Here is a 14,724-nt window from a genome sequence, read left to right on the forward strand (position 1 = left end):
CATCAAGACCAAGTTGGGTATGGGTATAGACCCTGGACAACACCCGTCGGATCCTCGATTTAATTGAACATTGTGAGTCTCGAAAGGATCCTCTTTTGTTGCTTTCTCTCGACGCTGAGAAGGCGTTTGATAGACTTCACTGGGGCTCTTTTAAAAAAAATTTGGGTTTGGCGGACGGATTTTACTTGATTCTTGCTCTGTATTCATCGCCTTCAGCACTTTTATTTGTTAATGGTTTTAGTAAATCTTTGGATTTACTATGTCCAATGGCACGCGTCAGGGCTGCCCTCTCTCCCCTCTGATTTATGCACTTACTATTGAACCATTAGTAGCGAAAATTAGAAGTTTAGACTCCATTCAGAGCCCCCAAATAGGTGGAATAGTACATAAGATTTGTTTATTTGCAGCCGATATCTTGTTATGCTTACTTTATCCTCATTCTTTTCTCCCAACATTGCATTTGGTGTTGAAGGAATTTTCTGAGATCTCCTTCTATGAACATAATACAAAAAAACGGAAGCCCTTCCTTTCAACATCACGTCCACTGATCTAAAAACTTTACGGTCCTCTTATAAATATGCTTGGCAGACCCAGACTCTTAACTATTTAGGAGTAAAGCTCTCAGGAGGCCTGGATCTTATTACTTGCAATTATGGTCCACTTCTTAAAGCATTTGAAGGCCTCACTAAGGATTGGATGCTTCAAGAAGTATCCTGGCTAGGCAGGTTGGCCGTGACCAAAATGGTTTTACTTCCGAAGCTCCTTTATTTCGCACTATACCAAGAGCTCTACCTAAATCCCTATGTAACAAGTTTTATAAAGTTATTTTAAAATATGTGTGGAAAGGGATTAAACCGAGAACAGCAAGGAGCACTTTAATGTTGCCCAAATTGGAGGGTGGTCTGGCTTTCCTAGACCTTGAAAAATACCAAAGGTAGGTATTACCATGTATTTAGGCGCTCCTCAACATAAATGCTGTGACGGAGTCGACCGTATAGATGACATAGGTCAGTGTAGACATAAAATAAAATTTATTCATGAATACAAGGTGATGCATAGAATATAAATGCATACAGTAAAAACGTGCTGTAGATTCAAAAGGGATGAGAATTCACAGAATCAGTTGTTAAATACTGGGTGAGGCAGAAAAACGGTATCTGCCATGGACATTAGACATATGCAATAGGTGAATTATGTATATTGTGGATGAATAAAGGCATGAAACATAAAACAAATGACAGGTCTGGTGAGTTCTGATTGCAGCAGGAAATGTGACTCCTGTGTTAAAAATAAGCACTATCGTGCAATGTACAAATAAATGGTAATAATTGTACACTTGGTAGTAGGCAAAAAAGTACAGGATATCATACCCGGTGGGTGATAGGGAGCCAGCGGGTGTTGAATTGCAGGGTGCCCGGGTTGCCCTGCAAGGCTCCTTACGCTTTACCCAAATGGAAATCAGATCCTGTTGAAACAGTCCAGAGTCCTTGGAAGTGATTACAGGTGTAGCTATGCGACGCGTTTCGAGATACTGGGTCTCTTCTTCAAGGCTTGAAAAATACCAGGCTGCATGCTTGTTAAGTCAGGTGAGAAACTGGTTCCATATAAGTTCCAAAATCTTGGGTCTTGATAGAAAGGGCTTTGGTGAGGCCTTTTGAACTCCTAGATCTTTTATGGGTCCCTAGTTCTATTAAGCCAATGGAATTGGGGGTTTCTAAAGCAGTTTTAGCTATAATTCTGGTCTTGGTGTAAACTAATATCTACTTCAGAAGATGTTTCACTACCATCTCCCGCTCTTTCCCTAAAATGTATTGCAAATTTAATTCCAGACCTTCACCTAGACTCTTGGTCAGGCAGCGGACTATCCACATTAGGAGATGTTATTTCAGAGGAGGGACTTTGTTAGGTTTCTCACCTTCAGACAGCGATTGGTGTCTCGTCCCAGGACTTTTAAAAATATTTACAATTAAAACATTGGCTGCAAAGTATTTTGCCTTCTCCTGTCGGGAAGTAAAATTTCCCATCTTTCTTTTTGTCAAAGTTTACCTCTCCCAGCCAGAAAGGTGGGATCACTTGGTGGTATCAACTCGAAACGTCAAAGGTTAAAAATGTTAAACTTACTTGCCAAACTAAATGGGAGAGGGATCTGTCTCTGCAGATCTCTGAAGAAGATTGGATGTTTATATTTCGCTCATGTTTCAAGGTGTCACGTTGTATAAATCATACAGAAATGTTCTATAAATTGATTCAAGGAGTGTACTTTACACCAGATAGGCAACATAAAATGTGGCCTTCTATTTCCAACTATTGTTGGAAAAACTGCAGTCAGACAGGAGACATTTATCATATATTTTGGAAGTGATCGCTTTTGCAACCCATCTGGAATACAGTTTTCATTTTAATTGCGAAGGTCACTAGGATAACAGTCCCTCTTGATCCTTTAACGACCTTATTTCATTATATCCGGGCGAAATATCCTCGGGTGACAAGTATATTATGGGTCATATATTGATAGCCACTAAGGCAGCTATTGCTCAAATTTGGAGGTCCGCAGCTTTACCCAATTTAGCTTCCATAGATAACAAGTTTCAAAAATATTATGTTTTTGAAACATCTGATTGCCCTTATTCCTCCTCTGCCTCTTCTCCATTGATGAAGTGGTACGGTTGGAATGAATATAGGGCCTGATTCAGAGCCGCTCGTAAGCGGCCGCTCGTTCGTTCCGAGCGATGTTCGCACATCTGCGCATGAGTACGGTTTGTAATACGCATGCGCGAACCAGTCAGTGCGGCCGAAAATCGTTAATTCGCTAAATAGCGAATGCCTGCTATTTTGAGTGACAGGATAAGGCGTATGTGGGTGGTAACAGGGGAAGGTGCTTGAAAACGGGGAGTGGAATTCAGAACGCAGGTGTGCTTAAAGGTCAAAACGGGCGTTTTAAGGGTGTGCATAATTAATACAGCAGCATCATCGACCACGTCACCTGGTTGTTTTATAGTCAGAACTGCTCGCAATATAGTGGTAGGAAAAACCAACCACAAGAATAGCGAGCAGTTCATACGCTGTTCGATGTACTCGATTAATCAAATAAATAGCGGACATGACGTATCGTGCGAGCGGCAAGGGGGCGTATTTTTCAAAATAACGACCGCAAGTTTTGCTCGCTCGTTCAGACATAGAGGCGTGAACAGACCGCAAAGAGCGAACGGTTCATTTGAATAGCCACCCCTTTTTTTTGAACGAACGACCGCAAATAGCGAGCGGCTCTGAATGAGGTTCATAGTGAGTCACTTGGTTGTTCCGTATTTCCTAGCGAGACTATAGACCTTAGCGTCCTTGATTCTCCTGGAGATGATTCTTGAGATTTATGTGGTATTGTTTTATCTATATATTTGCACTGTGTATTTCGCATGTATTATTTAATAAGCTCTGTATTTTCCCCCTGGGCTTTAGCTCAGTCTGTTTTTCTTTTGTCCGCCTTTTTTTTTTTCTGTAATACATTTTCTGTTCCCATTGTTTGTATTTCTTTGTAAACTCAATAAAAACCTAATGAAAAAAAAAAAGAACAAATGGATTGAATTAAAATACTTGTGGAATAGAATAGTGTGCTTTTCTGCTTAATACTATTTTTTTTTTACTCTGACTATTTTAGTCTACACAAGAAACATAAAAAAAATACAGATTAAAGTAAATTTTAACAGCATTTAACTTTTTACATAATGACTTTGTTTCTATTTAAATCTGCCTCTTTGGAAAAAGTGATGGATATAAAACTATGGAAAAAGGAGAGGAGCACTTGAGCGCTTTACTAAGGTGCTATATAATAAATAATACCACAACAATATAATATAAAGACCTTTTTAATGCTCAATTACAAAATTAACTAGACTCCCGGGGTCTAATAAACAAACATATATTAAGGGCCGGATTCAATTAGCCTCGTTATCTTACTGGACGAGGAAAAGGGTTGTAGCCACGACTTTTATGCCTGGAGCTATACAATTGGAGGCCATTTTCCTTGTGTGGTAAATCTGCGGCTAATGTGTGTTAACCCATATATTCCCTGATAAGTATCTTGATCTATGGATTAATGCATTCGCGGCAGCCACAATAAGGCCAGAAAGCCGTACTTAATGCAGACTTCTGTTTGAGCCTCAGTAGGAGGTGATGTAGCTTTACAGTAGCTTCATTATTATTCTTATTAACAGTTAATTATATAGCTCCAGCATATTCTGCGCTTTACAAATATTATATTTCAAAAATGGTATGCGTTCGGCATCCCGGCGGTCTGGATGCCGACGCTCCTATTACAAACATATTTATCTGATTTAGTTTGTGTTATGTAACACGACCGGATTAGTGGTCCCTCTCCTGGGGTAGATGGACTCCCTCTTCACACACACAGCAGCCGGAAAAATAGTACACCAGTCTGGGGTCTCGTACTAGCTGGTCGGTACCTGTCTTTATTGTGCAACATAAAAAGAAAACAAAGCATAAAAGTAAACGCTAGCCCGTCTGGGCACTAACTAGACAAGAGGTTCCCTCTCCAAAGAAATAGTGGGGCCTACTGCCTCCACTATCAAGACGAACGTATGCACAAAACTTACAGGTAGTTTTCATCAAGTGTCTCTGAGCCAGCCAGTCTGCTTGCTCTCCCAGGTATGAGACACTAGCTTACAATCACACACAGCCTATATCAGCCAGTTCCAGGTGCAGACCCTAATGAGCCTGCTAACAGGCCAAAACCTGGAGTGGCCTGTGGATGGAGCCCTCCCTCTCCTAACATCCATACCCCCAGGTCTGAAACTGGCTTTCAAAAAGCCGACACTCAAATCTGCTTCACTGCAGACTTTCTCCTGGTTTTTTTTTAGAACACATAGGTCAAAAACCTAGGACAAATGTATCTACCACTGACCACTTTACGAGTGTCCCTATCACATATCTCCCCCCTTTGTTTCGGCCTGTAGGGCGGAAAAACTGAAGCCCCCAAGCAATGAATGCGTGACAATGCGTCTGCATTGGCCAGCTGGCTTCCTGGCCTGTGTTCTACCAAAAATGTAAAGGTTTGTAGCGCCAAGAACCATCTTGTTATTCTTGCATTACTGTTCTTGTTTTCTGACATCCACTTCAGAGGGGAATGGTCAGTAATCAGTTTGAACTTTCTTCCCACCAAATAGTACCTGAGAGTTTCTAACACCCATTTTATGGCCAAAGTTTCCTTCTCCACTTTGGCATAGTTTCTCTCATGTATATTCAATTTCCTTCTTAGATTAAAAATAGGGTGTTCCTCACCCTCTTTGCTTTGGGACAGGACTGCTCCGATGCCTACACCGGACGCATCGGTTTGTACCACAAACTCTTTGTCAAAATCAGGGGTCACCAGAACAGAGACTACTGCGGAACCACCTGGCGTCTTGATGTTCACTTCGGCAGTAATATAATACAGAGTATCCCCATGTATGCATGTCACACCAACAGTTTTACCCTTATGCTTCAAAGGGTTCACCAGCTCAGTTCTCAAAAGTGTAACCAGGCTACCAAAGTCTAACAGAGCCTCTACTCGGTTGCTTTCCACAGTGAGTACACAAGTGTTTATCTGTCTCAGCCTGCCGGTCAGCAGTACAGGCTGGCTGTGCAAAGAAAGACCCCCTGCGGTTGACAGAAGCAGTATCACATTGCATGGGCTCAGAGGGTAAGTGAACAATTAGCTGCTATATGGCCGAAGCCACCACATCAGAAACATTGAGTCACATTAATGTCTAGTCTTTTGCGGGGTAGGAACCTTCCTGACCTGGCAGGCCTGTCTTCAGGTTCCCCACCCCCAGTCTTAGGCATATTCCACCGCCCAGCACCCTTCTCATGAGGAACAGTCTTACCATTGTTGATGGGAGCTCGCCGGTGCGCCATCGTGGCTTGGTGGGGCAGACTCATCAGCTCCTCAGCTGCCACATACCTCTCCACCAGTTTGACTAACTGGTCTGCAGATTTAGGGTCGGCATGGCTCACCCACTTGCGCAAAGATGCAGGTAGGGATCGCAGATACCGGTCCATCATGACTCGTTCAACGATTTGTGGTCCAGTCAGCATCTCGGGCTGTAGCTGGTGATGTTTAAACATAAAATTATTTATCTACTTGGTACTGGTGGAGTTTAAAATGGGGTGGTTTGGTATTAAGATATTTTCCATCTAGTGCATGTCCTCTTTGTGATTCTATAATATCAGAGACATTTAATGGGAATTGCACTAATCCTACATTATGCTGTCCTTGGGGCACGTGAGAACACACCCAACAGTCAATTTTGCCCACCATGGTGTGATAATCCTCTAAAGGATACCCACCCCAATACTGATTATACTTGGGTTGACACCGTTGGATGCAATTCTCATCAATTACGGACCCACAGAACTCACACATACAATAATCCTCAAACTATAGACCTTCACACTGTCTCCGAGTATCCAAAATAGCAGATCTCTTAACAATTACAGTACTAAGATTGGACAAACGCTCCTCTGATTGGCACAACACTCCTCCTTTCAACTCCACTCCATCAATACTGCCATCAGCTCCCATCTCCTCTATTGGTCCCCCGTCACAGAAACCCCTGAACAAACCAGAATGATGGAAACTCTGGAAGAGAATACAAAAATGAACACAGCAGACCAGTCCATTGCCGTAGCAAGGACCTGCAAATTTCTTTAGTTCAGATATCTCACTACAACCTTTTAACCCTCCCGGAACAAGTTTGCGATCGACAAGTTCACGTTATCAGCCTCGTCTCCCCCTTGTTTCTCCACCGGTTGGTTGACCTTCTTGCAGTGAGTGGAATGGACCCAGGTATCTCTCTCGGCCACCTTCAAAGATGTGGTACTCATCAGCAACACCTGATACGGACCTTCCCAACGATCAGTCAAACAACCTGAACGCAAGAAATTTCTGATCATAACATATTCTCCAGGTTCAACATCATGACAGTTTGTTTCAGGCATATCATGAGACAACAATATCAGTTTCTGCTGTTGTTGTTTTAACTGTTTACTCATTGTTATAAGATACCTTACAGTTACCTCGTTGTTACCTTTCAAATCTTCCTGTGGATTTATAATCAAATGAGGTTGTCTACCAAACAGTATTTCAAAGGGGGGACAGACTTAGAGGGGGTCTAGAAGTGGTCCTTATGCTATGTAGGACCAACGGTAATGCTTCTGGCCATCCTAGTCCAGTCTCTGCCATGATCTTACTTAATTTATTTTTAATTGTACCGTTCATCCTCTCCACCTTGGCACTGGCTTGCGGTCGGTAAGGGGTATGAAATCGACTATTAATACCCATTAGTTTACACATATTTTGAAAAACATCACCTGTGAAATGAGTACCCTTGTCACTCTCGATGATTTTAGGGATACCGTATCTGCACACAAACTCCTGAACAATTTTCTGGGCAGTGAACGCAGCAGTATTAGTGGCAGCTGGGTATGCCTCAACCCAATTGGAAAACACATCAGTGCACACTAACACATACTTGAGATTCCTGCAGGGTGGTAATTGGATGAAATCAATTTGTATTACCTGGAAAGGTCCGTCAGTCGAAGGAATGTGAGATGGTTCGGTAGGGATAGTTTTCCAAATGTTTTTCCTCAAGCAGGTCAGACAGGACAGTGCTCTCTTTTCCGCTTGAGAAGAAAAACCCGGTGCGCACCAGTATGCTCTCACCAATTTGCACATACCTTGCTTTCCCAAATGAGTCAGACCGTGCGCTGCCTCAGCCAGGCTGGGGTAGTATGCCTTGGGAGCCACTGGCTTACCTTGTCCGTCCCTCCAGAGGACTCTTGCCCACATCCCTTGGACCTCCAGACTGATTTTTCCTGGATAGAACACAAATTTTGCATCTTAATTAATTTCAGCATATCAATTGTTTAAAAAGTCATGATTTGTTCAATTGGTACTTTTATTTTTAATCCTGCTGCCCATTTTGCAGCTTCATCTGCCCTGTTATTGCCCAGTGACACCGGATCATCCTCACATGTATGGGCTTTACACTTAATTACTGCCACTGCCTTTGGCAATTGGATTGCTGTTAATGGTCCTTTTATGTTTGGAATGTGCACTTGGTGTGCCTGCTGCTGTCATAAATTTTCTCAGACGCCATAAGGCACCGAAATCGTGTACTACCCTGAAGGCGTACCTAGAGTCAGTGTAGACATTAGCAGATTTACCTTTCGCTAATTTACACGCTCTCTTCAGTGCCACCAGTTCCACCACTAGGGCCGGGTGTGGCGGTCCTAAAGGTTCGGCTTCTATGATATCCTCGTCATTTACCACAGCATAACCTGTACATAACTCTCCAGTGTCAGTTTGTCTATGACAACTCCCATCTGTGTGAAATGTCACATCTACATTTTCTAACGATGTATCCCATATGTCAGGTCTTGCAGTAAAGGTTTGATTCAGATATTCCATACAATCATGTGCAGCAATATACCTGCAGAACTCACCTGTTGCCAGTGGCTTAACTCTCTCCACCCTTTGTGCATCATGTTGCACATATGGTAAATACGTAGTTGGATTTAACGTACTGCACCTTTCGATGATGATGTTTGCAGGTGCTATTAAGGCAAGTTCCCATTTTGTGAACCTAGCTGAGGAGACATGTCTGGTTTGGGCAGAGTTTAACAAGCCAGATACAGCATGGGGAGCATAGACAATCACATCATTGCATAATACCACATCCTCACTCTTACTGACCAATAGAACAGTTGCTGCTACACTTCTTAAACACGTTGGGAGTGATCTTGCCACAGTGTCCAATTGTGCACTGTAGTATGCTACGGTCCTACTGGCATCACCATGTTTTTGTGTGAGGACACCTGCTGCACAACCATCGGCTTCCGTACAATACAAATCAAAAGGTTTTTCATAATCAGGTATTCCCAATGCAGGTGCTCTTGTCAGATTAACCTTAAGATTAAGGAAAGCCTGCTCTGATTCCTCTGTGTGTGTCACGATCCTGGCTAGTTTTTACCTTTTGTGACTTACCTCTGTCAGCTGCTCCATGGATCTGTTTGTAATTCTCCTGGGACATCTGCTCTGGCTGAATCATGCTGGCTGTGTGTGCAGACTACTCTCCTCCCCACACTGATTAAACACCTGGACCCTGCTCTGTCTGTGAGCATTGCTAGTCTTAATTGGAATCACAGGTGTGGTCCTGATTCTCAAGGGCTGCAGAGATGAAAACTCCCTCTGCATGTTGTGCCTTGCTCCACTCTGAATGCCACTGCCAGACCACCTGTCTGTATCCACCAATCAGTGCCAGACTCTAGGTATATAGATCCTCCTCTAATAGCACTCAGTGCTTGAACATCTCGTTACATCCCGTGGTGTACAACTTGTGCTATAGCTGTACCTCTGAGTACCAGTATGTCCCAGGCTCCTGCTGGTTCCTAGACCAGTGCTATTCGAAAGCCTGCTGCGTCCAGCTTCTCCACACGGCTCCCAGGCTGCACCAGGTAGCTTCCACGCTACCATCTCTCACCGACGGCTCCCAGGCCGCTCCAAGTAGCTTCCACGCTACCAGCTTCTCCACATGGCTCCCAGGCCGCATCAAGTAGCTTCCATGCTACCATCTCTCACCAACAGCTCCCAAGCCGCTCCACGTAGCTACCCAGCTACCAGCGTCTACCCACTGCTTTCCAGCTGCTCCACGTAGCCACCCAGCTACCAACGTCTACCCACGGCCTCCCAAGCCACAAGTAGCTTCTACGCTACCATCCGTCTGAAAGCCCATCTACTAGTACCTCGACCAGCTCAGTCAGTCTACCTGCCGGTCCCAGTCCGGTCCCTCCAAGTTCCTTCTGGTCTCATTCCGTCTCCAGATCCAGTCACTCATCACCAAAGGCAGTTCTCACAGCTACCCAGTTCTTATAATAAAAGAGCTATTCATGTTAACATGGTTCCAGTTCAGCCGGCCTCCAGTGATTCCAGTTCATCACCTGATACAGGTAACTCACTAGCACCAACTGTGACAGTGTGTATGACACGATCGGGCTTTGAGGAAGAGAATAAGTCCTGTAGAAAAGTAGAAAAACCTGGGATCCACATTCTGCAGTATCCACACATTCCCAAGAAGGTACGAATTTGCTGTTGATTGAGGCGGCGTCATGTTCTGTATGGCCTAGATTCTGTCATTTGTGAGATGTCATAACCCCTGAGTTAGGCAGTTTCCCAAATATTTATATTTATACCCTGGACTGGCATGGCTGTAGTTTGTCCTTAGCAACCTTGTGTCCTGTTTGCGAGAGATGAAGCAAGAAAAGTTTAGTATCATTTAAACATGACATAAACGAATCAGAACATAACAATAAATCATCCACATATTGTATTATAACAGATCCATTGTTAGGTGAAAAGATTGTAAACAGTCGTGTAAGGCCTGGGAGTAGATACTGGGGCTGTCTATGAAACCATTAGGCAATCGTGTCCAGGTGTATTGTACACCCCTGCATGTAAAGGCGAATAGGTACTGACAGTCAGGATGAAGAGGTACAGAGAAGAAAGCAGAACAGAGGTCAATGACAATGAAATGGGTTGCATTGGGTGGTGGGATCTGCATAAGGATGACAGCTGGATTTGGCTCTCTACCACCTCATTAATCCCTCTAAGGTCTTGTACCAGCCTATAACCCCTCCCACCACTCTTCTTTACAGGAAAGATGGGACTGTTGGCTACACTTGCTGTACAAACTAAAATTCCCTGCTGTAACAATCGCTCAATTATGGGATAAACCCCTAATCCTACCTCCTGTTTTAATGGGTACTGGGGAATTTTAGGAGCTTGCCTACCACTTTTTAAATTTACCATTACGGGACTTACGTTTGCCATTAATCCAGTGTCCTGTCCATCCTTGGTCCAAAGTGAATCTGGAATTTGGAATAACATTTGATCTACCTGAGATGAGTTTTCATTTAAACCAGTAGAGTGATACATTATCCTTTGGAGAGTGTCCAACATATCCCTCACCTTGTGCGCAACTCTCTCATGGATATCTAGAAATACACTATCAGGGGTACAATACATAACAAATCCCTTCCCAGTAGGTTAGTAGGAGCCGCTGCTACCAGGAGGAAAGAATGCCTGGTATGCAGTGGCCCGATAGTGACCTCTGTGGATTTTGTTAAAGGATAATGTTGCACTTTACCCGTTACACCCATTGTTGGTACTGTCTCGCTGGTTACCTGTAAGTTAGCGGGAGATTTTATCACTGACCTGTTCGCCACTGTGTCTACAAGAAAAGGATATTTAGTACCAGCTACATAAACCATCATTACTGGTTCCTCCCTAGTACCTCCCATTAACCTGACTATCTGTATACTACAGGTATGACCTGACCCCTAGTGTTGACTCATACTATCCAATACAGCATTTACGGCCACAATTGGAGCTGGTGACTGTTGTGGGTTTTCTGTACTCTGTGTATATCCCGTATGGGGATATACAGGTATTCCCTGGTTAGGGGGTCCTATCCTCTTCACCTTACAGCTCCTATTTATGTGTCCCATTTGGTTGTAGTTGAGGCACCTTCGTGAGTGGGGTGGTTGAAAGGGTTGTTGTGTGGGTTGAGCAGTAGGGAAAGATGGTGGGTGTGGGTAAGGATATTGAGGGAAATATGGAGTTTGTGGATTGTATGGGTTTTGTGGTTGTGCGTGATAAGTGGGGTAGAGCTGTTTGTGTTGGTGCAGGATTGGTGAGTACGTGTGTCTGTGCAGGTGCGGGTGTGTCTGCCGGCTGTGATGTTACAGTCATTCCTTCTAGAGTTTGAATACTAACTACCATTAGTTGCTCGCTCTGGGTCTCTCTCTTTTTACAGATGTTCTTATCATGTTCAATAGCGCACTCCATGAGGGTGTCTACAGTGACTCCCCTCCAGCCAGGTTGTGAGGTCTGAACTCGGGTCTTTAATCTTTCTTTTAGATCATCCATAAGTACAGTTCCCCCGTGATGAGTGCTATCTTTAATATCCTCTAACCCAGTGTACTGGGTGATAGCCTGCAGAGCTCGGTTACAATAATCCTCTGCAGATTCACTCTCTTTTTGTTCTATGGTGAAAATTTTGCTCCAGTTAACTACTACTGGAAAATATACACCCAATTGATTTATAATGCGGGAAATGTTACCTTGGTTAATTTCGTCTGTTAAGGGAACATCTCCATCCAATACACAATCCGTGATAAACTTTGTCACGTTTCATATGCATGGAAGACAAGCCCTTAACACCACTCGACAATCTTTATTGGTTGGTTCGTGAGCACTACCCAAATTTTTCAAAAATCTTTGGCATTTGGCTAATTCCTTTTTAGGGTCAGGGAAATCATTCATCATGGAGTTTAGCTCCGCTCTCGTCCAAGGACAGTGCATTGCTACCTCCCTGGTGGGCACTACACCGTTTGCATCTGCATTCCCATTCGGAACAGTTATTGTACAGATGGGATGCAGACCGGCTGCACTGCTACTTTTGACCTTGTTACTTGGCTGGGGATTTAGTCTATTACTGCTACGTATAGGGTTAACAACTTCCTCTACGGGTGCAGTGGATGTTAACACTTCCTGTACTATCACTGAAGAAGATGGCGGCACCACTTGTGCTTGTGGTGGTGGAGCACCTAACATGTGTACAGCATGGGAAATGGCAGACATAACAATAGGCTCATCATCTGCATCATAAACATTTTCCTTATGATTACTTAAGAGAGGGTACAAGTTACTTGTTACATTTGTATGGGTTTTTTCAACAACTGTACCTGCACCCCCATCCGCATAGGGCGGCGGTGGTGCTCGTGAACCACTGGCAATACCTTCCGCAACGCTACCTTGCTGCACGTGCGTGCTATCTCGCGGCGCGCACGCACCGCAGTTTAGCGCTGCGCGTGTGCTCTCCGGTAACGTGCTCGCGACGCTAGTTTGCGTCGCGTACACACCTTTAAGCCACGCATCCCCCTCACGCTGCCATAATTTTAAACACTCGTTATATTTTACCTTTTTCATTCGAGAGCGCACCATACAGATGCTATCTCCGACATTGTTCAATACCTCCTTATCAAAGCTGCCAATTCTGGGAAAAGGCCCAACACTCTTCATCGTCATTTTAAACCATACATCACAGTACCTAATTGCATAAACACCGTACTTAGGCCCTCATTCAGACCCACTCGCAAGCGGGCGCACGTACGTTAGGCGTACGTACAAAAATATTTAAATTCAATGGCTCGCTCGTATTTTCGTTCGCATCTAAAATTCCTCCCTAAACTCTGACGACCCCTCCTCTAACTAACGAGCGTACGAAATAGCGAGCGTACATCCCCGAAATGGCTTGAAAGGAACGCACGCACACGTATAAACAGGAAGTGGCCTTGTCAGATGTCGATTACCTGCTCCTTTATTCTGCCTACCTCCATCAATCGTATCATGCCAATCAATGTATCAATTAGCTTAATTGTTTGTTTTTTTTCAACACAATGCAAGAAACTTTACTCTTGTCCGTGTTTGTGTTTACCCGCAGAATACGTACGGATGAAACATTCGCTTTTATTGTTCAAAAAACATGTGAACCACAATTAAACAATTGTACTATTGCTGTGGATCCCCGCATATTTCCCTGGGTTCATTTCTTTATTTAAATTTTCTTACGCATGTCACTGCATCAAGCCTATCCTAACTCTCCAGAGATTTCTGGCCCTGTCGAACACATGACTCATACACTAACCAATAAAATTGCTCCTGTTAATTTCCAAAATACATTAGCCAATCAGAAAATTTTTACACACTTTATCAAAAATGATTTTTAAGAAAAACACCATTGCCATCATGAGAGCCTCCGCATTCACCAGGCGTGAGCTGCTGGTGCTTACGGAGGTCATGGATCGCCGGATCACCAGCCAGCCTCAACCCATGACCAACCGGCAGAAGCGCTCCGCGTATGCGGAGGTACGGTCCCGCCTGCGGTCCTTCGGCTCACGCCGCAACATCGGGCAGCTGGAGCGCAGGTGGTCCGACCTGCAACGGCGAACGCCCCGCTTGCTGGCATGCTTTCGCATGCAGATCCTGGCAAGTAAGTGTTATGTATTGTGGTTTTAATGTTTGTGTTTGTGGGGCAAACTGCGTGTGCATGTTTTCCTGTCTGTTCTATTTATTATTTGTACTCATATCTGCGTGTGCATGTTTTCCTGTCTGTTCTATTTATTATTTGTACTCATATCTGCGTCTGCATGTTTTCCTGTCTGTTCTATTTATTATTTGTACTCATATCTGCGTGTGCATGTTTTCCTGTCTGTTCTATTTATTATTTGTACTCATATCTGCGTGTGCATGTTTTCCTGTCTGTTCTATTTATTATTGGTACTCATATCTGCGTCTGCATGTTTTCCTGTCTGTTCTATTTATTATTTGTACTCATATCTGCGTCTGCATGTTTTCCTGTCTGTTCTATTTATTATTGGTACTCATATCTGCGTGTGCATGTTTTCCTGTCTGTTCTATTTATTATTTGTACTCATATCTGCGTCTGCATGTTTTCCTGTCTGTTCTATTTATTATTTGTACTCATATCTGCGTGTGCATGTTTTCCTGTCTGTTCTATTTATTATTTGTACTCATATCTGCGTGTGCATGTTTTCCTGTCTGTTCTATTTATTATTTGTACTCATATCTGCGTCTGCATGTTTTCCTGTCTG

The 14,724-nt window shown here is 43.6% G+C and overlaps 1 protein-coding gene across 2 annotated transcripts in view; it reads right to left on the reverse strand.

Annotated features, from left to right (window-relative positions):
* Positions 1-1,014: 1,014 nt before the first annotated feature.
* The window catches only part of GANC (glucosidase alpha, neutral C), a 140,025-nt gene continuing 126,315 nt past the window's right edge, over positions 1,015-14,724 (reverse strand). For both annotated transcript variants that reach the window (XR_015872495.1, XM_088456494.1), the window contains one exon: positions 1,015-3,546. Coding sequence is in view for 1 of the 2 variants with exons in the window: in XM_088456494.1 (XP_088312620.1) it covers positions 3,536-3,546 (11 nt within the window). In the remaining variant the exon portion in view is untranslated. The remainder of the gene's footprint in view (positions 3,547-14,724) is intronic.

This window comes from Taudactylus pleione, unplaced genomic scaffold (assembly GCF_031769625.1).
Source record: "Taudactylus pleione unplaced genomic scaffold, aTauple2 ptg000707l, whole genome shotgun sequence".
NCBI classification, from domain to species: Eukaryota; Metazoa; Chordata; class Amphibia; order Anura; family Myobatrachidae; genus Taudactylus; species Taudactylus pleione.